This window comes from Homalodisca vitripennis, chromosome 2 (assembly GCF_021130785.1).
Source record: "Homalodisca vitripennis isolate AUS2020 chromosome 2, UT_GWSS_2.1, whole genome shotgun sequence".
Taxonomy (NCBI): Eukaryota; Metazoa; Arthropoda; class Insecta; order Hemiptera; family Cicadellidae; genus Homalodisca; species Homalodisca vitripennis.
The window spans coordinates 68,414,393-68,437,184 of NC_060208.1; the positions used below are offsets into that span (position 1 = coordinate 68,414,393).

The following is a 22,792-nucleotide window of genomic DNA, read 5'->3' on the forward strand; positions in this document are numbered from 1 at the left end:
AAATATATTATATGTTTGTATTAATGTATATATATATATATATATAATATTTACAATTCCATATTCCATTTAATTTTGGTTGCTGTAATCAGTTTGTTTTGCAATATTGAATGCTGGATAGACAGTATAACCAACTTTAATTTCAGTATTGAACAAATAAAAATAAGTTTTCTTTTACATAAACATTAGTTGAAATATTTGTTTCAAACATCATAACAATTATAAAGAGACACAAAAATTATATATATATATATATATATATATATATATATATATATATATATATATATATATATATATATATTTAAATAAAATAAAATAACAATATCAACCAAGATCAATTGTATATTTTACTTTGTACAATATTGTGACAAACTGATTTCAGCACCATAACTATTTTAGAAAAAGCTGTAATGTTTCACACTGCAATAAAAACATGGGAACAAAATAGGCCACAATCAGCACATGGTCCAGAGAGTGAGGACCAGATGAACTTGTCCCATGTCAACAAAACATGACAAGTTCACACACGTCGAGCTTATAGTAAAGCTACTTAATAAATAAACTAAAGTATCTGCGTACCATTTCTCAGTGGATGTGTTGTATTCAATGTCAACAATTTCTTATATTGTTTGGTCATTAATTGAAAACAAACTCCTGTAATTAACTTATCAACCTAAAATAAATCCATTAAAACATCCATGTAAATATTATACAACAAATTACAAGAACATGACTAGATAATATGAAATTTGTTTTGTGTTATGCCTTTGAGTTATTATCCAATTGCCAAAAGTGGAAAAATTTTCTTGCTTATCTTTATATCTTTTGATAAATTAATTCTCGATTCTTGTTCAAATCAACTAGTAAACAGATGTTTAACCCATTGCGGATTGTATTGTTTTGGCGCGCAGGCACCAGCGGGCGCGAATTAATTCACGGTCAGCGGCCGCACGAACAGCAATGGTGCGCCACATCGTATCGCTCGCTATTGTATACTAGAAAATTCAGCTGCGAAGGTATTCGTTCAGATGGAACATGGGCCTGCTGGGGTATCCGTGATGTAGGAACGATAACACGCGAGCAAGGTTACAGCGTGGCAGGGATGATGTCTGAATCATAGTCTAAATAAAGCGGCTCGGGCGAATCGATTGCAACATCCGGGCCATTGTCTAGACTAAACCCACCAACATGTACGTCTGCGTCGTTTAGTTGTGTTACTAACCTCAAAAGTATTATAATAACAACTGAGGAAAACACCCAATCAGAAGCGCTAAAAAGCAGAGAGTAAACTCATATGAATGATTTTTAAACTTCGACATACAACTGCGATCTGTAGGATATTTATAAAACTTTTGAAAATTCTAAACGTAGACTGTTGTTAAACACTCTTAGTAGACAAGGGAAGACGATCGCCCGATCTATCAGACATTAACAGAACTATTTGGAGGGAAATTTAAAAGGGCGAATCAATTGCAACATCCGGGCCATTGTCTAGACTAAACCCATCAACATGTACGTCTGCGTCGTTTAGTTGTGTTACTAACCTCAAAAGTATTATAATAACAACTGAGGAAAACACCCAATCAGAAGCGCTAAAAAGCAGAGAGTAAACTCATATGAATGATTTTTAAACTTCAACATACAACTGCGATCTGTAGGATATTTATAAAACTTTTGAAAATTCTAAACGTAGACTGTTGTTAAACACTCTTAGTAGACAAGTGAAGACGATCGCCCGATCTATCAGACATTAACAGTACTATTTGGAGGGAAATTTAAAAGCAGACCGCTTTTGCGACCTCAGCTCGTCACCGTGCCGTTAGGCACAGCCGCTGCGTGACGAGCCCAGCTCGTCATTGATTCGCAATGGGTTAAAAAGAAACTTACTATTATTTACCATTGGATTAGAATAAGGTATACAAATGCATATTTTACTGGTAAATAAGTTTGGGTTGTTATAAGAAGTTTTAAACAAATGTCAATGTAAACATTACATTGATCTAAGGTTAAAATAATCAATAATAACATGTAGAATAAAATGTTAAACAAAACAAAATATTCAGCATTAGCTATAAATATTCCTTACCCAAGATCTATTAATATTATTAAAAATAATAAATCAATAAGTGACAATAAATAAAATTTAAATATTTACTAAACAGTAAAATCTATCCAACGCAAAAAAGATGTACATCAGATGACACACATCAAAGTTTTGTGAAACTAAGAAGGGTAAACATTAAAAATTTAAGTTATACATTGTTAAAGTAGAGACAGGATAGTGATAACGCTGCGATGAGACGACTGAGCAGACTCGTGTAGAGAACAACACATCCACGTGCTGATAGGTAAGGTTACAACAATCAACTGACTGGAAGTCACACTGCAACATTAGTCATAAGTCAGTAACACATCAGGACTTGTGTCTGGCAACTTATTTACGCACTCCCAATACAAAATATCAACTGATTGCAGGTCACACTGCAACATTAGTCATAAGTCAGTAACAAACACATCAGGACTTGTGTCTGGCAACTTATTTACGCACTCCCAATACAAAGTATCAACTGATTGCAGGTCACACTGCAACATTAGTCATAAGTCAGTAACAAACACATCAGGACTTGTGTCTGGCAACTTATTTACGCACTCCCAATACAAAGTATCAACTGATTGCAGGTCACACTGCAACATTAGTCATAAGTCAGTAACAAACACATCAGGACTTGTGTCTGGCAACTTATTTACGCACTCCCAATACAAAGTATCAACTGACTGCAGGTCACACTGCAACATTAGTCATAAGTCAGTAACAAACACATCAGGACTTGTGTCTGGCAACTTATTTACACACTCCGAGTACAAAAGTTGCAGAGATAGATGTTTTCCAAATTTTTCTATTTCAACATGTACTTTGAGAGCATGTTGATCAAATAAATGGCTTTACCCATAAAATTAAAAGTATTACTCCTATGTTTTAATGTTCTGCTAAATACTCCAAAGCCACAATTTTGAAATTATTTACTGTTTAACCCTTTAACTGATGGGGTTTTTTCATATTAATAACCTTAAAGTGAGTTTTTATTTTGTTATATTGAGTTTACTACAGGAGATCGGCTATAATTTAGAAAATAAAACCGACACTGTTAAATGTAATTATACAATTTTAAATTTTCACTTGTATTAAAAAATATTAATAATACAAAATTTATAGGGAAATCAGTAATTAACCCTTGATCTGCCAACGACTTGTGAGTAGTTGCTTAAATGTGTTTCCTCAATGTTAAGTGACCGGTCACTAGTTTTTGTATAGTCATAATTTTAAACAAACTTTTGCTACAGAAAATCAGATTTTGATAAGACGAATTGTATATCAAATTAATTGGATACTTTACTTGAATAATAAACATTCTATATAAGGTTTGAATGGTAATGTGTACAACTAGCAAAATAGTGCCTGACATTACAGGAATGTTAACAGTATCCAGGGTTAATCAGTATTTTTGTTTTATATATATATATAATGTTAATAAACATTGAATCGCAAAAAGTACTTGCTCCACCGGGAGTCGAACCCGGATCTCTCACTTGCCGGGTGAATGTGCTACCATTACACCAAAGAGCGCTCACTTTTTCCGATTCAACTATTTTGTATTTGGCCGTATCTGTCACATATGCGTTTAAATAAGCAAACTAACATATGATCGGAAGACCAAATAACTGTCAAATGACTTTTATTTACGTTAAATTTTATAAATGGCAATAGCCTTATTTAATGTTGATAAACATTAAATCGCAAAAAGTACATATATATATATATATATATATATATATATATATATATATATGCATACATACAAAAAGACACAAGTTGATCAATACACAACTCAAAAAAGTGTACACATGTACGAAATTTTTAATGCTAATATATGCTTGGAAGCAATCTGAGATACTCATCACAATGTAACCTCGAAGAACATCCATGCCATGTTCTGACCGGTAATCCAATTGTTTCCATCACTTGGATTAGAATCAACAGCGTGAAAATCATTTTATTCATTCATAGATATCTCTGTTAAAATTCATCTGATAGTTTTCTCATACCATTCTATACAATTGCTTATTGCATATTAGCAATCCATAAACATCACTACCACCATTGGGCACAGTACAATAAGCGGATATTGCTTACTAAAATCATCGATACTTTATATATTGAATAACCAATCAATATTAACGTATCTAAAATACTAAATTCAAGTTACATGTTTTAAATTAATAGAAATAGTTTAAACAAATACGTAATGTCATAAAGTATAAAGGAACCATAACCGTTAACCAAAGGATAAAATTATGACAGGTGATAGGAAAAATTACATTTAAATAGTAAAGAAAACGTAAGAACAAAACAAACATCTTGAAACCAAGAAAGACACAGTAAATAATCTCTTAGTTGTATAGATTTCTCTCAGTTATTTTGTATAGTTTTCTAAAGTTAACTATATTTTTTATTTAAAAGAAGTTACTTATAGAGCAAAGTGTTTAGGATAAAGAAATGTGTACAGTTGGTGTAGATGATTTAGTTATTGTTCAAATTGATTGTTCAACTATTGGTTGATTATATCAATGGGTATAATAATTAAATATCCTTCGATAATTTTGATTAGTTAACTATATAAGACAAATGTAAACAACCAAGAACAGAATCAGCTGATCTAATTTACTGTTCTAAAACAGATTACAAGTCATTGACAGTGGGTCGGTAAAAGAAATTATTACTGAAAAGAAATGGAGGAAAACAAGCTACTGCGTTCTATTAAGCACGCTTGAAAGTATGTGAGTGTTTCTAAAATTCTCTTCTTGATGTGATATGGCAAACAATTATAAATCAAGAAAGGAAATACTGAAATAATGCTTGGGAGACATAGTAGATCCTGCAGAGGGATTGGGATTACTACTCGTGACTTAAGGTGTGCTCTCGCTATTGGTTCGGTTTACTAGTCAAAGGGTTAAATAAAAATGTTTCCATTTGAACGTAAACAAATATTGCTTTAATTGATTGATTTTGGGGTATTTATAATTAGTGTAAGAGAATCAATTTGTTCTCATGTACCATATTGGAAAATATTGAACTCAATTCATTGCACTGTATATATATATATATATATATATATATATATATATATATATATATATATATAATGTAGGTAATTATTTCTCAAATTTATTTAGACCTTTTTAATCAGTTAAAGAGATTTAATGATTTTGCTGTGCTATGTCATAGAATGTGGGATATTTTAAAATCAGATAAGTAGTAAACTATGACATTTTTCGCTTGATAGAAAGAAGCAGAAAAAGTAAGAGAAGTTTTACAAAATAGAAGCGAATTTAGGATATTTTACAACCATTGACTATATTCTTCAAATTTTTGAACTTTTCAAGTGGTTGGTTCACAACAAAGAATCATGCCTGTCTTCTGTACTCTAAGATTTACCTCAGTCTCACAGGGCGAACAATGAAGAGTCTTCTGACTCCTTATTGGGTCTCCGATGGCGGGGGGTTGAGGTGTTGGTGGATGGGGGCAAGGCCTCAGCTGCCGCTGCTCGTTCAGCCAGGAACCGTTCAAACTCACTACTGGTCAGGGACTCTTGTGGGGCAGCCTGCACAGTGAAATAAACTCTACATAACTGTATATGTTGTGGGGTCTTCAATGGTAGGGGATGGAGATGTTGGTGGAGGAGGGCATGGCCTGTTTTAAATAGTTTCACCATTTTGACGCGTCTGAGAAATGAAAAACACCTGTATTCAAACCGAGTTAAGGTGCAAGAACTGGCAACAGACGCCGAAGTGCCGAGGCTTAGGCCACTGAACGTGCTCGAACTCGCGTTTGCTCGAGTAAACCACTCCATTTAATCTGGTGTACCAGTAAATTGTACCGAGACTGATAACCACGAGTCTTCGTGATTATGATTGCACGATTTTCGCTCACGTGTGAACCAGGCCTTATGACAGTCAAGGCAATGATGCATGTTGATTCATTTAATTGCAAAGTTGTAGAGATTTTCACGAATTGTACAATAAACTCATGGCTTGTTTAAGGTTTTTTTAAGGTTAACAAAATTCTTGGCTTATTCACGGTTTCACAGTTGGGTGGCGACCATGAAAAAGGTATTTTTAAATATTGAGGTTTTTGGAAAACTTTAAAGATTATAAATCTGAAGGAGTTAGGATTTAGAAAGAACAAATCCTCAATCGAGGCGATTACATAACTTGCGGACTCTGTTGTTGATGGTCAGGACAGACATGAACATTTGCTAAGCATATTTTTTTACCTGTCTCTGTACCTGTTTCTATAACAATTTCTGCAAATTTTTGAATAAGTGCATCATGAAACTCTGTAGTACATGATAGAATCGCATGGCGCACGCTCACACAGATACCTCTTATCTTATTTGAAAGACAGAGACCGGAGTGTTCCGATAGCTGATGTCATGTCAATTACGTTAGTATGCTTTATGGTGTCACTCAGGCAATGGATCCTAGGCAAGTTTTGTTTCTAATTTATATAAAAAATTTAAATTATCACTCCAAAATGGACGTGTGATTCAGTACACAGATGATACGACTCTTTGTATTTCTTTACAAAACTGTCAAGAGTTTAAAATTAACTTGGTCTTAGAGCTGAACCTATTGTATCCATTTCTTTTCTGAAATCAATTTGAAAACGAACAAGTAAAAATCAAATATTACATTTTTTCTTAACCAGCATGAAAATATGTATAGTAGAACATTGTAAATTTGTCGATGTAAAATTTAGAAAGAACAGCTTGTACTACATTCATGATGATGCACCTTGAACAAAGCTTGTTTTGGCATTACTATACTGAGAAAGTGTTATGAATTACCTACCCTCTCTTGTTGTACCAAATTAACCTCTAAAGAAGCTGTTTCAAACAACAATTAAGATATTTCAAGTTCAAAGAAAGCCATTAGAATAATTTCAAGATTATATATCAGAGAATTGTGTAGAAATTTCTTCAAGGAGATTGGCCTGTTGACCTTACCCAAGAACTATTAACTACAACAACACAATAAATAACAGTAATTGCACAACTTCATATGTTTCATATGAATCAGTGTGATTCTTGAAGTGTTACAAAATACTCAAAATTTCAGTCAATTTTGAATTTGTCTAAATGTCTTAGTGTCAGATGTGTTTTACTCACTGATGGGTTCTTGAAATGCCACTGAGACATTTACCAAGTCTACATAAAATTTAAATTTGATAATAGTGAATGAGAGTGAATATTAGTGTCATGATGTTTTAACCCTAGAATGGTAACGCGTAGTCTCTCAGACGACGCAAGCTACAAAAAACCGGTCCAGGTGGCAGGTGCATGACGTGACCGACCCTCCACCACCAATACCTTCCCCCTGCCAGCCAAGGTTAATGCTGGATAGGGTTCCATTTTGTTTCATTCACTCAGTTCATTTCAGTAAGCCCATAGTCGTCTGGTAGACTACGCGTTACCGTTTACGTTACTTTTTTGTTCCTGAGTAAATATATGAAAAGTTGTTTTGTGCGAATGTAGTGTTAGTTTTTCTGATAATTTTTACCATGGATGGTCAAGTAACCATGGCTGATCCACTGAACACTAGTTTTGAAATAAGAGAAATACTATCTGAACTTGAACGAAGTGATTGTGATGAACAAGAAAGTGATCATGATGAAACGGGTTTTTGATCAACTCATTTGTTATTTATGTCCATCAGGCATTGTCAACAAAAATTAAACCTATGACAAGAAGGGCATTTGCTAAAGAAATATGTGTTGAACTAACAACTCCGCACATTCAGGGAAGACAAAAACTGCCAAATTTATCAAGGAATCTCAAACGAAACATTGAAGATGTCGTTGGCCCATCAACATCTGAGGCTCAAAATGTTATTGAAGAAGCAGGAACAAGGAAGATTTGTGCAGTTTGCCCAGCGAAAAAAAAGGAGAATGACTCGATTCCAGTGCACAAAATGTTATGAGCATACTTGCTTAGAGCACCAAGGAATGCTGTGTGTAAAGTGTTCCAATAAAGACTGAAATCAAAAAAAATCAGGAAACACGACCTCTAAGATGTAAATAACGTCATTTGTAAATAAATTTAATTTTAATTTAATTTTTATAAATTTTTATTCATTTTTTCCTAAAGTAGTCTGAGAGACTACGCGTTACCATTTATGTATGGCAAATAGGCGTTACCATTCTAGGGTTAATGTGATAAGGATTGTTTACTTATAAATAAAATACATATTCCTATAATGTGAAGGAATAACATGTATATTACCTTCCTGCAATAATTATAATTATTATAAATATAACTTTCTCACTCATATTTCTTTTAGAAAATACTTTCTTAGGTTTATTACTTTATTTGACAGATTAACACATGATCGGCTTGCTTACCTCATCGCCGAGCCAGGCAGCCATCTCATCAAAATCACTCTCCTTATGCATCTGAAATTTGAAGTAATATTTTTTCAGATACTTAACACGAGATAATATTTTTTTAAATCAAAATCTGTGACACAAATTCTTAGACTGAGTATAATGTATGTAAAATAAATTAAACTAATGTTTAAAATACATGTCTGAAACTTGACATTTGTTAGTTTAACGTTAAAATTAGTACCATGTTAAGAAATAATATAATTTGAAATGAACGAATGCAAACAAACAAATAATTTTATAAACTGAATGTGTATAACCATGCCTTTGTAAAACTGAAAACATTTTAGTTGTATTCTAAAAACAGTAATAATAATGAAACAGTATGTTCAACAATCATGTGGTTGTCAGAACAATGGAGAAGGTATCGCCAAGCTAAACATAATCAATGTAGGTGTGAATGACTCGTGAATCAATCAACAATCAACATGCAAGAATGTATATAACAAATATGGTGAAAAAACTGTAATGCAACATGCAAACTTTGCATAAATCAAAATAAATAACTTTTTCAAGACAATTATTTCACTCTAGAACTTGTAAAAGCTTGTAATTGTGTTTTTGAACAATGTCTTGTGTTCCAAATTAGAATTACAATGCTGTGACAATGAGAGCATGAAACTGCATAATCTTAAATTACCATCTGTGCAGGTAAGCTCTCCCACATTTTCTCAAAAATATACATCATATCCAAAATTTTCAAAACATTTAAATATTTTTTATATTCAAGCCTATAAGAAGATTAATACAAATTCAAACATGTGTGTTAATTTTATCAAAATAATAGAGAATATAACCTATAAGAGTGTCCCAGCGATATATGCACAGGTACTTTCTGGATTCCTTTGTATAATAACAATGATATAACAATAATATCATAAAACATATTACTAATCCAAACTAGATGGATTTATTGAAATAAAATATATTAGTATATGGTTTATATCAGAAGGTTTATAACCAAATCAAGAATTGTATTACATTTTATGTACACATTAACAAGGTTAATCATGAGTTAAATGTATTAAATAACTACCAATGGTAAGTATACCTAGTTAAACAGCTTTTTATTGCAGCTAATCTACAAGTAACTTTATGTTAGTTTGTACCAAGCTCTTTCACATGTAATAAAATTTTTTTGCATTAAAATAATGATCAGATAATGTAAAATTTTTTGCATTAAAATAATGATCAGATAATGTAAAGTGAGGAAATATTTGCAAGACATCACAAATGAAAATATTACAATTATATAAATATGTAGTAATTAGATTAAATAATTTGTCTAAGCCATTCCACAAATACCAAGAGCTATCCTGAAAGTAACTTCCATTATTGCCTTGTGTTTAAATAATGGATGTAGCAGCGCAATCTGTGTGTATCTAATTGATGGAAGCTTGAGGTACGTCTAACTGTATAGTCACAAAAATCTATGCACAACTAGTTATTAACCAATTTCACTGGAAAATCTTACAGGAATATACAAGTACAGTTTTACAATATTTTAGGATTGGACATATAAATAGATAACTAACAAAATAGTCACCTATGTATTATTAGAGATTTTGAAAAAAATGGGACAGTTAAGTGGAAAAGGAAAATATTTGAGGTACAAGTTTTCCTATGCCAATTTAGATTTGGCACAAATGAACAATTAACAGAATACAAATATGTATCACTGAATCAGTCTCTACTTATATACAGAATCATGTGTGTCAGCATTAGCTTTGTGTTGTGTGGTGAATTTTTTTTTTAGGTTTCTCCTGACTGGGTGCTGAATTTCAAATTATAAGTTTATGTTTTTAACATCAAACTTTTTGTCGTTAACATTGTTCACTTTTGTTTTAATTGTTTAATGTTTTGTATGCTTAACAGGAATATTTGAGAACACATATCTGACCTTTTCTTCGGGTGTAACATTTTAAAACAAGATAATTAAGTACTGTAGTGATGTCAACTTCCGAAAACACAGAATGCGTAGGAGTCATTTGTGGCCCTTGTAGCAGCAGTCTTTAGTAGAGGTTGGTAGAAGTCGGACGTATTCCACAATTTGTTTCACACAGTGCTTAAGAGTAACGTTTATTCTACTAGTATTTTTACTATGAGTGTAGTGTTATTCTTTTCTTATTTAAAAATGAGTGGTACGCAAAAACGTGTTGTTTCACATGAAACAAAACTAAGTACTATAAAATTTGTTCACTACGGAGAGTAGCTACAGAACTGGTAAAGAGATTGTTTGGGGCTGGTGACATAAAAGGATAATGAAGCTTAAGGATCTCAGTGTAGCAGTTTTTTACCATTTCAGGTTGAAAAAATAAGAAAATGTGAGTACGAGAAAACTTCTGAGATCGATATGGATGTCATAAATAAGGGCCTTTTGTGCATCCTGGAAGCGTACTGTGAGCCTGCCAGTTTACAGATTCAGCAGTCCCACAAAATGGCATAACACTCCCCCCTTAATGTTGCAGAGGTGTTGTTTAATTTACTTGTACTAGTTTAGCCTCTCAATCAATGTGCTCTAGACACTTTCTAAAGAGAGTGCAGAAAAAAAACTTTTGACTTTCATAACTTAATGAAGGAAAGTGTCCTTTAAAGGCATTTACAGTGAAACGTGCTTTGTTTACTAGGTTGCTGAGACATAGAATAATTGATAAGATTTTATAGTACGGGAATCATGGAAAAAGCTTTTTGACATTGAAAAATATCTGAAAAAAGTAGCTGAAGGCAACGTCAATGACCTTTTATGTTAATATATGTTCTGCCCTCAAGCGACCCACTAAATATAATGACAATTTCTTGGTAACGAAACCAATGAACTGATGGATAATGCCGTTGTTGACCTTGTAAACCATGAACAATACATGGGAAGTGAATAGGGGAAGAATCAGCCAAATATATCTCACACACGGATGAGTTCAAAATAAGCAAGACAGCATGTTGAGGCAACGACACACAAAGTGCTCTGTCTGAAGCAAAGGTAGAACATTGTGGCAAAGAAGAGAGAAACTAAGTTCCACCAGAAAACAATTGTAGCCTTATTCTTCAACCTAAGTTTTTATGATCATTATTATCTCAGTTGGGCTTATGAAGTAAGTGTAAGCACAATGTTCTTTTAATATCCAACGTGCTTTGGGTGCTATTTATCTCGGATAAGTGGAACTCTACTGTATAACTTCTTCACAAAGCTGGTATGAAATGAAAACAATTTTGACAATTAATTGCTATTATTATTTTTGGTCTCACCATTCTCAGGAATAAAAAAACCCGAAAGCAAACGTTTATCCTTCTTCCTCAGATTTAGATGAGCTCTTATTTTGATAATTCCTTAAAAAAATGTACACAAATACATGTTTATGTCTTATGTATATTTAAAAAGCCTTATTCCATAATGAAATGGAAAATAATATTTGATGTGGAATGTAGAAACGGCATCTGAAATGTTTCACTGAATTACTAAATGTTTTTCAGTAAACTTATTTCAGTAAAATACTTTTTTCATTCCTATTATTACTTACCTAAAATTACTGAGTTTGAGATTTACACAATCCAAAATTGATTTTTTATTGAAATTGAGTGATCTTACTTTACTGAGTTAAGTGTTTACTCGTTATTACTCTATTTAATAGAATCTATAGTGTTACATATTGGCAATGGGTTAACGAAAATACATTTTTTATATAAATATGTGTTAATAATAACTTTATTTTCTGATATTCTTATAATAACAAACTGTGTTCTGAAATATGATAGTGCCAATAATCTCAGTAATGGTCAGTGACTTAAATGTTGCCTGTTATCTAATGACATCTGGAATGTGCTGCTTAGCTCAATCTTAAAGCAAAAATAATTTCCTGGGAGTACAGTAAATGATGGTGAGTGATGACACAAGTAAGTGATGAGTGGGTGAGTAATGTCTGCAAGCGTAAGCGTATAATGCAATAAGCCAACTCCTTACCCCTATGAGGGACTCCTGCTCGGCGACATCAGATACCACCCAACACACACAAACATTAACACAACATATTACCAATACTGCGTGGGTTACCCTTACAGTTAAACAAAATTAATGGGTATATAAAAGAAAATCAGAGATTTAAAGCCTTGTAGTATTTATTTTATGTTTGACGCGCATAATCCTGATACATGACACATGGAATAAAGAGCAACTCATACAATACAAGTGTACAATATGGGTTATTTATCATTGTACACAAATCCAGTCTACAGGTAGTTATTCCCATGTTTTGGCAAATGTGTATTGAGTAATATATATATATATATATATATATATATATATATATATATATCATGAAATCCTACTTCTCTAGTTGGATAGTAGATAGCAGAAGCATAATCAGATAATCCTTTACAATGTTCAAGCTGGAAATATTGGATTTACTGTAATTACTATACTGAAAAAATACAACAATCAATATTTCAAACCTTTTATTCTTTGATGCCTTTCAACAGCTAGGCTGTCTTAGTCAGAGACATCACGAAATGCAAAGTTTGCCTCTAAAGTTAAAACGCACAGGCTGCAATGTCAGGCCAGCTTCACTCTTGCCATTTACTTACATTTTATTTCAACAGACTTTGTTCTTTTATTGGCCACTAATTTGGTATTTGATGTGTGCTACTACCTATAAATTGATTCAGAACGGTTTTAATATGGTTTAATTGATGAATATATCTTAGAAACTGAAATATTTGTTGTCAGGTTGCTCAGCACTAACAGCTGTTTGCGTGTAATGTTGTTTGGCTTACTATGTAGTTGCTGTTAAAGCTATCTATATGCATTGTTTATGTGGGATAATATTTACATTTAGTTCCTATTAATGTTAATTATTTAAATTATATATTTTTGAAATTTTGAAAAATAATTATTTATATAAGTTAGTAATACTATATATTACTGTTCAATTATTTTAAGATGAAAAATAACAGATAACATATGCATTATTTAAAAAAAACTATACTGTTATAACTACTAATCTCAGATAAATATCTTTAAAAATGTATTTATAAGCTTGAAGTAGAAAATTACAAAATTCAATGCTTTTTGACTCTTTTTCTGCATATCTTTCTTCTACAGTTCATTATATTATATGAATTCAGTTAGCTTATATAGCCTATAACATGGTAATATGATATAATCACAAAAAATAAATACAACAGAACTTAGGTAAATCAGAGCCCTTGAATCTCTGGGCAATCCAAACTAGTTTTGTAAAGCCAATTACATGCTAGCAGTTGAGCCACAATGGCACTATGTGATAATTTGGTAAAGTCAAATGGTTTTTGGTCAGCTTTCTTCTTAATATAACTGTCCTGAGGCAGATTGGTTCATCAATCAATTTTTTTTTTAATGATTAAGTAATTCACAGTTTATTTTTAGCAGCAAAATGATAGAGCATTGACCAAGCATTTTATATTGAAAAGAACATGTGACCATCCTGCAAATTAAAGGTGATTTCAAACTGACACAAACAACACTACTGTTACAAGTTACAACTAATTAGCACACTAACATTTTTACAAAGACATTTTGTGAGATGCTTTTCTATTTTAAGTTACGTTACATAACAAATAAATACTACAGAGCTTTAAAACCTTAATATTCTTCTTGACACACTTTACAACAGAAATAAGATTGTTCAAATAGTTTAACTAATATTTTAAAAATTGACTACATTCATGTTTAGTTTTAACATGATATACAACAATTTAAAAATAATTCTTCAATTTTATTGATGAAACTATGTGATTGTACAAATGTAAAACCTTAATGTTAGAATAGAAACAGCACTATCCATACATTGAAACCAAATAATGGGATAAGGAATGTGAAATGTAAACCACTTGCAATACATGTTATAACTCTGAATAACATGGATAGATGGATGGATCTACACAGATTTACTCCAAACCAATCAAACTCCTTTCGACTACACAAACAAAAGTAAAAAAATAAATAAATAAAATAAACCCATTGCCGATTATGAATGTGTTTCTGCCATATGTTCCACATGTCTCTGATAAATAATATTGGCATATTATAATTATTGTGTATTGAAGAACTTTACTACTTTACTGGTAACTGTTTTTTTTATTTCCTATTGAATTAAGAAAAACTTCCCTTTTCTGTGAGTTATGCGGTTCATTATAAATTTGCTTAGTAAGCGATAGTAATTTAACCCTGAACTTGGCAATAGTTTCTTATAGACAATTAAAAGCTATTGCTGTGATAAACCAGAGAACACCAATAAACAAACTTTGCTTTGAGTAGGTACAAAATTTTAATGGCCCACATATATTTTTTACATTCATATGGGAAACATTTAAAATAATTTACAACACAAATTCATACATATATTTAATTACGTATTAACTGTCAAGAGATTGAGATTAATGGTAGAGACAATACAACAGAAATGTTATTAAACGATTTTTAAAAATTGCTTGAAATATGAGCATAAACAATAATAACAGTACAACTTTGAAAGAGAAATTGATAAGAACTTTAATATGACATTGATTACATGCTTTGTCTTTGTTCAAATATGTTTTATTTATTTGAAACATAATAATACAGTGTAAATAATAAACAACAACTTAAGAAAGGCAGCTGGGTATCTGGACTCAGTTGCATCATGAAGTGAGTGTTAGTAGCGGCAGACAAGAATTGCAAACAACATAAATTCTCATGTCTCACACCTCAGACAGCTGACGAGCAAATGTCAGAAACAACATTAAGAGGGGTGTTGTTAATCGCACAATTGCATTTTTCTCTCACTTTTTCGGATTAAATTATTACTCAATCCAAAGACATTTAACAATGTAATAACAATTAATAGGTTTGGGATCGAAATTCGGTTGAATAAAAGTTAATAACTCTATAAGCAGAAGACAATAATAACTACTTATAACCTAAAACGTAGACTCCCTATATGTCATTAGTTAATCTTTTAGCTGAAAATTCAAGCTAACGATATACTGCTAGTTGATACTGAACAGGTTTATAATCATATTGAATGTTTAAGCTTATTACCAATTAATTTTTGAAGTACAAATTTAATGAAATGACATGATCTAGATTTTAGAGCAAACAAAATCACTAATTTATAACCCTAAATAATTATTAATGCTAATCAAAATTGGTCATTATTACCTTAATTACTCCTGATTATTGGGAGTTGACTGTAGTTTGAGTGATGGGAATTAGCTAGTTATGTTAAACCTACAAAAACAATTTCAAACAGAATCTATAACAACATGGTCTTAAATTCATCAAGTCCCAGAGTAAGAAAAACAATCGCAATGTTTCAACTCTACAGCTGCTACCAGAGGCAACAAATCTCTTACAAACATATATTTATTGTTTATGGGTGCAAATAATAATATTATTTTCTCTACACAACATTATGTTTACATTAAGGTTTTCACAAACTCCACAAAATAACTTACTTTTATGACCTGCAGCATAACAAAGTTGTAACATATTTATTGACATCAGTTCAACATCAGCACACAACCACTCAAACACTTCAAAAAATTCCAAATTAAGAGGTTTCAATATTTTGATAGAGCAATAAAATAGTTTTCAATCCTTCAGAAATGACACCTAAATACAATACAGTATTCTTTTGAGTAAAAATAAATTTTACTATATTGTACCAGCTAAAATCTAGCTAGTGAAGTGCTTGCTATAAGCAGGTGATAAAAGTGAAAGCTGCATTACTACTGATCATTTTGGAACTAAATAATCTAAACCTCCAACCATGTAGTGTACTGGTGATTTTGTTTATATGTACTTACATTACTGTATTAATACTAAAGTAACTTCCTAGTAATAATACAATAGGATAATTTTTAATATACTACTAAAACTTCAATGCCCAATTACATCTTTCAAATCCACAAGGTGATTTCAATTCAGGATTCAATGACTTCAGAGACATTAGAATATCTTACTTGTCAGTTCTCAATCACTTGTATTAAATTGTAATTTCTTTAAGTTTATTTGTAAAGTGTATACTTTGTGAAGCACAGCAAAGTTCTAATAGTTTTATAGATTATCCAGATAACCTATAAAAATGTTGGAAAAAACTAAAAGGCGTTTGGATGCATATTTATTATATCTAATGGGAGGTCTCCTATACAACTAAAAATGAGGGTGTTAAACTATATGAAGTTTAATATTGCTCTTATGGAGAAAAATAATTTTATACAGATGGCTGGCTCTTATCCCTTTGACGGCCACGGGCCGATATACTGGCTCTCGAATTTCTTTTCCGAAAACGGGCCGTGAGCCAAGATATCGGCATAGAAAAATCAGTTCGAAAACGGCATCGCGCCGAGAAATCGGCAACCCTTCATTTGATTAAATTATTCCCTTACCTCTTTATTTTCGGTTTGTAATATAATATCAAACGAAACGTAAACATATATCCTTTCAAATTATTATTAAATTATTATAAAATGTTTTTTACTTTTTTTTGTTCAGTAGAAAGATGCAATTCAGAAGGCAGTGACGTGTCAAACAAGATGTTCGGTTCTCTTTGGTAGCAGCTGTTTGTTCGTTGTGGCTTTGTACACTTGGTTTTGTTCTTAGACGTTGTAATGTGAGGTTATGTTACATTTGCTGTGAAGTTTAGTAATGTTTCTTTTCTGGTTTACATTTAGCAAATGAGTAACAAAAGACGTCGTGAAGCATCGCCTGTAAGTGAGGACACATTGTTTTCCTGTCTTCAAAATGCTAATGTAAGGACTATTTAGTAATGACACTTTCCAATTATGATCTCTTTTCTTCTGAAGTGACAGCACTAGTGACTTGGACGATACGGACGATGATCCTACGTTCGATCTGCCAATTTAGGGCCGTCTACATCACAAACCAGATTTGGTCTGCCCCTACAAACTAGGCCTAGATTTTTTGATGTGAGTTCTAGTTCTGATTCTGAGCAAAATGTTAGCTTAGGCCCTAGTTGTAACAAATATTCCAAGGCCTAGAGGTAGGCCTAAGGGTAGTACTAATGCTACTCCTAAATGATAGTGACTTAGCCTATTCTCTCAGAAAGAATATGGGTTCCTGTCAGTGAAAATGATGATTCATCTATTAGGCCTAAACATGATTTTTCATTCAATGAGATTCCTGGTCCAAGACATTGCCCACCTCCAGACTCAGCTCCCATTATGTATGTGCTGCTTTTTCTCACTAATAACCTTATTGAAAATTTTGTTACCGAGACCATCCGCTATGCTCAAGATGCCATAAATAGTAGTGGAATGAACAGGGTATGGGAAAAAGTTTCTTTTGCGGAAATGAAAGCTTTCATAGCAGCAAATTTGAATATGGGTACTGAATAAAAAACCTTCTATAGATATGTACTGGAGCTCTTCTTCTTCTCAGGTTACACCATGGTAATTCTCGATTGTTCAGCAGAAATAGATTTGAAGATATTTTAAGATTTTTTCATATGGTTGACAATAAAAAAATTGGCAAAACACGGTACCCCCATATTATGACCCCACAGCAAAATTTCAGCCACTTGTAGACCATGCTAATAGAGTTTTTCCGTCAATATTATATCCCTAACCAGCATCTAAGCATTGACGAGTCTCTAGTTGGAACCAAAAATCATACCCAACTATTGCAGTATATGCCTAACAAAAAGCACCACAAATGGGGGATCAAACTTTGGGTGCTGTGTGATTCCCGTCTCAAATTATTGCTTAGCATTCTTTTGTTTATAAAGGAGCTAAAAGCAATGAAGACCAGGAAAACATAAGAAAAAGAGGTCTAGCTTTTACTGTAGTTACAAAATTATTGGACATGGGGAACTATCTGAACAAGGCTTAATCACTTGTATACTGATAACTTTTTCACGTCCATTCCTCTAATTGAATATTTATATTCAAAAATGACATTTGTAACAGGTACAATCAGGAAGAATAGGAGAGGAATCCCTGATGAATTGTTAGGAAAATACAAGGTAGGGGATAAAAGATACATGAGGAGTAAGGAAATTTTAGGTTTAGCTTATAGAGAGAAGTCATCTCAAAAAAGTCAGGTGATTCTTGTGTCTTCTGATAGCAAAGCTGCTAACGTACAAGTAAGCAAGAATAAGGGAACAAAAGTGGTAATAAAAAACAAAACCAGACATGATCCACCAGTATAATAAATTTATGGGTGGGATCGACACCACGGACCAGATGTTATATTCATATCTAGACGAGAGGCGTACCGTAAAATATTGGCGTAAGATCACATTCAATATTTTGTCTAGAATGATTTTGAATTCTTATATTCTATACAAAATGAACTGCAAAGACAAACCTAAGTCACGTTTGAATTTCACAATAAATGTTATTGAGACACTTGCTCAAGACTGGCTAATTGCTAAGAACATTCCAGCTAATTTAGGAGGAGGTGATGGCCAAATGCCCCTTAGTCGGTTTGGAATGGATAAGATTCCTGAAAAAGAAAGAAAAGAATTGCTGTGTCTGCAGTACAAAAAATCAAAGAAGGAGAACAAGACTGCATTGTTTAAAATGTACCAAAGGAGTACATGCAGAGTGTTTCCATAAACACAAATGTGCATAAAGAAGCACAAAAGACCGTGTAAATATTGTATATAGATTTGTTAACTATAATTATTATTACTATACATTTTTAAATGTTCATGTATAAAGTGTTTGAAGACAATTGTGTAAACAAGAGAAAACTATAAGGTTGACCATTCTACAGTAATTCACATGGCCTATGGACAAACAAGAAGTTTACAAGGTAAACACTTGTTATACCAAACTTTCATGTTGATTCGCATGGTGTGCTGTGTTGTAGTTTTTCTATAAAAATATTTCTAAAAACTTTATTTCTGAAGATATCCATATGATTTTTTCTATACTTGTTTGAAAATATGTATACTTTCTTATAATAATAATGGTTTCCTTGAAATAATTTTTTTTATCCTAGTTGTCACCAATTAAACACAAAAAATAAAAAAAAACATCCTAATTTTTTTGAAAAAAAATAAATAAAAATAATAATAATAAAAAAGTTTAATTGTTACAAAAATATATTTTGATGCTTTTATATATACTACTAAATAAAACAAAACAAACATCACTAAGATACTACTATTTATAGATGAGTTACACCAGTGTTTGTAGGAGTGTGTCAAAAGTGCCATTTTGAGGCTGGCCTTTTTGGCAAGTAATCTGGATATAATGGCTGGGGTGTTTAGAAGTACAAAATGAATTTATGGCTTGGCCTTCAAAGGGTTAACCCTGGAACTGGCCATCATTTTTCCCAAAATGGCAGGCACATTTTGGTGATTTTGTAAGGGTTTTGTGTTTTAATCACTGCTCATATATTTTTTAAGATAGAAACATTTTAAAAGCATCAATGTCTTTAGAAATAAATGTAGTTTCCCAAAAAAATATTAAATATTGAATCATTTCAATGTATTTTTATTTTTTTTACTGATTAACATAAAAATATTAGTAAAGAATAAATGTTTCTCAAATGTATAGCACCCTCTCAGGTAATATGAAATTTTTTAGAATAATTCTAAAATATACAAAAGTTTGCTTATATATCTGAATTACAAATTACAAAAAAAATATTTAGGTAAAAGAAGTTTATTGGTACTTTTGAATAATACATATATCTCTGAAAACTAAAAAATCTGAAAAAAGTTTGTATAGCACTATTATGTATACCATTGTGACATTTTGGAATCTATTGGATGAACAAATATTTTTTTCTAAGATATATATATATATATATATATATATATATATATAGAAGAGAAAAATATGATATTTATAGAAGTTTACATTGTATAAGATATTTTTATATGGCAACAAACTTTTAATAATTTTTACAAAAGTCAAAGTTGTGAATATATGCCTAACATTTTTAACTAACAATTTTCTTTTCATCCAAAAATTATTTATATAGATAGTACATGTATTGAAGTTTACAAAAATGTACAACAATGTATTTTTATCTCCATTATTATTTTGTTAAAAAAAAAAAAAAAAAAAAACAAGTGATGGTCATAGAAATAAAACACTAATACTTTCAGAAAAAGTAAAAAAGAATTACTGTCTAAAATACATGAATATGCTTTTATAATAAATATATGTAGAAGTGAAAAATATGATATTTATAGAAGTTTACATTGTATAAGATAATTTTATATAGCAACAATTTTTTTTTTATTTTTATAAAAGTAAAAATTGTGAAATAAATGCCTAACATTTTTAGCTAACAATTTTCTTTTCATCCAAAAATTATTTATATAGCTAGTACATTTATTGAAGTTTACAAAAATGTACAACAATTTATTTTTATCTCTATTATTTTTTTGTTACAAAAAATAAAACAAGCGATGGCCATAGAAATAAAACGCTAATACCTTCAGAAAAAGTAAAAAAAATTACTGTCTAAAATACATGAATATGGTTTTATAATAAATACATTATGTTTAAATTAACACTCATTATGAAATAACTATAAATTGTCTACAAAATAATAAAACACTGAACCTGAAGCGTATAACATGCTTACTTTCAGTTTCACAAAAATCTAACCTATTCACTAAAACTTAACCTAACCTCTACATTTTTCACTTCACTAATTAAAAAAAAACACTAAACACACTTTTATTTATACACACTAAATAACGAAAAGTCTAAAATATCCAAATAAATAGCAAGCAATACACTAATACCGGCAATGGCGTAATAACAACAGAGAAATCAACATGGCAACCAAGCGATGCGTTGTTCTTATCTACTGGCTGAGTCGGTGATTGTGCAACAGAACAAAAATAAAATACTAGTTCTTAGTCTTCGTTGACGATACTGTTGCTTAGAGCAATTCGTCTTCTTTGTTTTGATATGATTTTCACTATTTCCAGACAACGATAAAGTAACAAAAATAATAAAATTTAATGAAGCTATTTTCGACGCATTAGGCATTTTGGAATTTTACAAAACACGAGCTTTTCAAAAGCTTATTTTATAAACATTTATTTTCCTACTGGCTATTGAAAAGATGTTTCTGAAAGCCAAGAATACACTGTTTTCAATGACGACACTTACGATCGTGTAGAACGTAAACTCACGATAGGGAATTTTGACAAACATGCGGTAATTTTAGCGTGTTCGGAAATTACGCAAACAAATGGCAATCGGAAATGTCAACATCCAAGTTTAGAATTTTATAATGAAAGATTTAACGTAACTTTAGAACGTTTTATGATATAATATGAAACCTTGGATCTTTATCTTTAGATTTACATATGTTTTACTTCAAACAAAGTAAAAATAGGCTTGCTGTGAGAGATCATATTACGACATAGTTAATGCTTCGAAAATAGCTTAGTGCCATTTTGAAACTGTAGTTAATGCGTCGATAATCGCTTAAAGCCAGTTGCAGGGTTAAGGGGGATATAAATATAAATGATTATTTAATTTTCAATCAGGAGTACGATGGGTCAGGATAATTAAACTTGTAGATTAATACAGACTGTTGGGGTTAAAGTGTTAATAAGGTAATTCATTTCCCTGTGAAAAATATTTTGTATAAAGTAGAAATTTCTTTTTCAAACATTTAAAATTGAACAAATCCTTAACAATGCACATTTTTGTTAATTTTTTAACTGCCACGCCTGAGATATATCGTGCAACTCTAGTTTTGTGAACATCCGCTATGCCCGATATAGCTGTGCAACTGTAGTTTTGCGAAAAAAAAAACCCACGCCCGAGTATATTCATTTTCATATTATCAGCCGTTTTATTTTTGGTGTATCAGCTGTTATTTTGTGTTACCTGGTGTTCTATTATGTTAGAAATGTCTAGAAGATAGCTGTTCAGTTGGTGGTGAAATCTTGTGGACATTACTCAAACTACTTGGACGTTCTTGTGCTTTGTATCGTACACAAGTAAAGGTTACGTTGATATTTTACAAGGTATTTTCTGATGTTTATTCATAGATAGTTATGTGATAGCAGTAATATGTTGTAATTATTTGACAGATTAACATTAATTAAGAAGTCTCTAAACATTGTTAATGGTTTACTCTATTTATTAAACTTAAAATAACGTGTTATGTCAAAAACTTCTAAAAATGGGAAAGCATACTGGGGGGGAGTCTTAGTATGTGACTAATCCCGACGCTTGGGTCTCGCTGCAAATCCAGGAACGCGGCAGTTAATATTTAATATTTAAGGGTTAATATTTCCTGAACTTTTTATATAAACAGCCGAATGTAAAATT

The 22,792-nt window shown here is 31.4% G+C and overlaps 1 protein-coding gene across 3 annotated transcripts in view; it reads right to left on the reverse strand.

The window, feature by feature from the left end:
• Positions 1-1,913: 1,913 nt before the first annotated feature.
• LOC124354103 (TOM1-like protein 2) overlaps positions 1,914-22,792 on the reverse strand; it is a 92,520-nt gene continuing 71,641 nt past the window's right edge. For 2 of the 3 annotated variants that reach the window (XM_046804318.1, XM_046804316.1), the window contains 4 exons: positions 12,459-12,473; positions 8,462-8,512; positions 5,498-5,663; positions 1,914-2,386 (listed from right to left, as the gene is read on the reverse strand). In XM_046804318.1, the coding sequence (XP_046660274.1) occupies positions 5,505-5,663; positions 8,462-8,512; positions 12,459-12,473 (225 nt within the window). In that variant the 3' untranslated portion in view covers positions 1,914-2,386; positions 5,498-5,504. The remainder of the gene's footprint in view (positions 2,387-5,497; positions 5,664-8,461; positions 8,513-12,458; positions 12,474-22,792) is intronic. The other variant, XM_046804317.1, reaches the window with a different exon arrangement.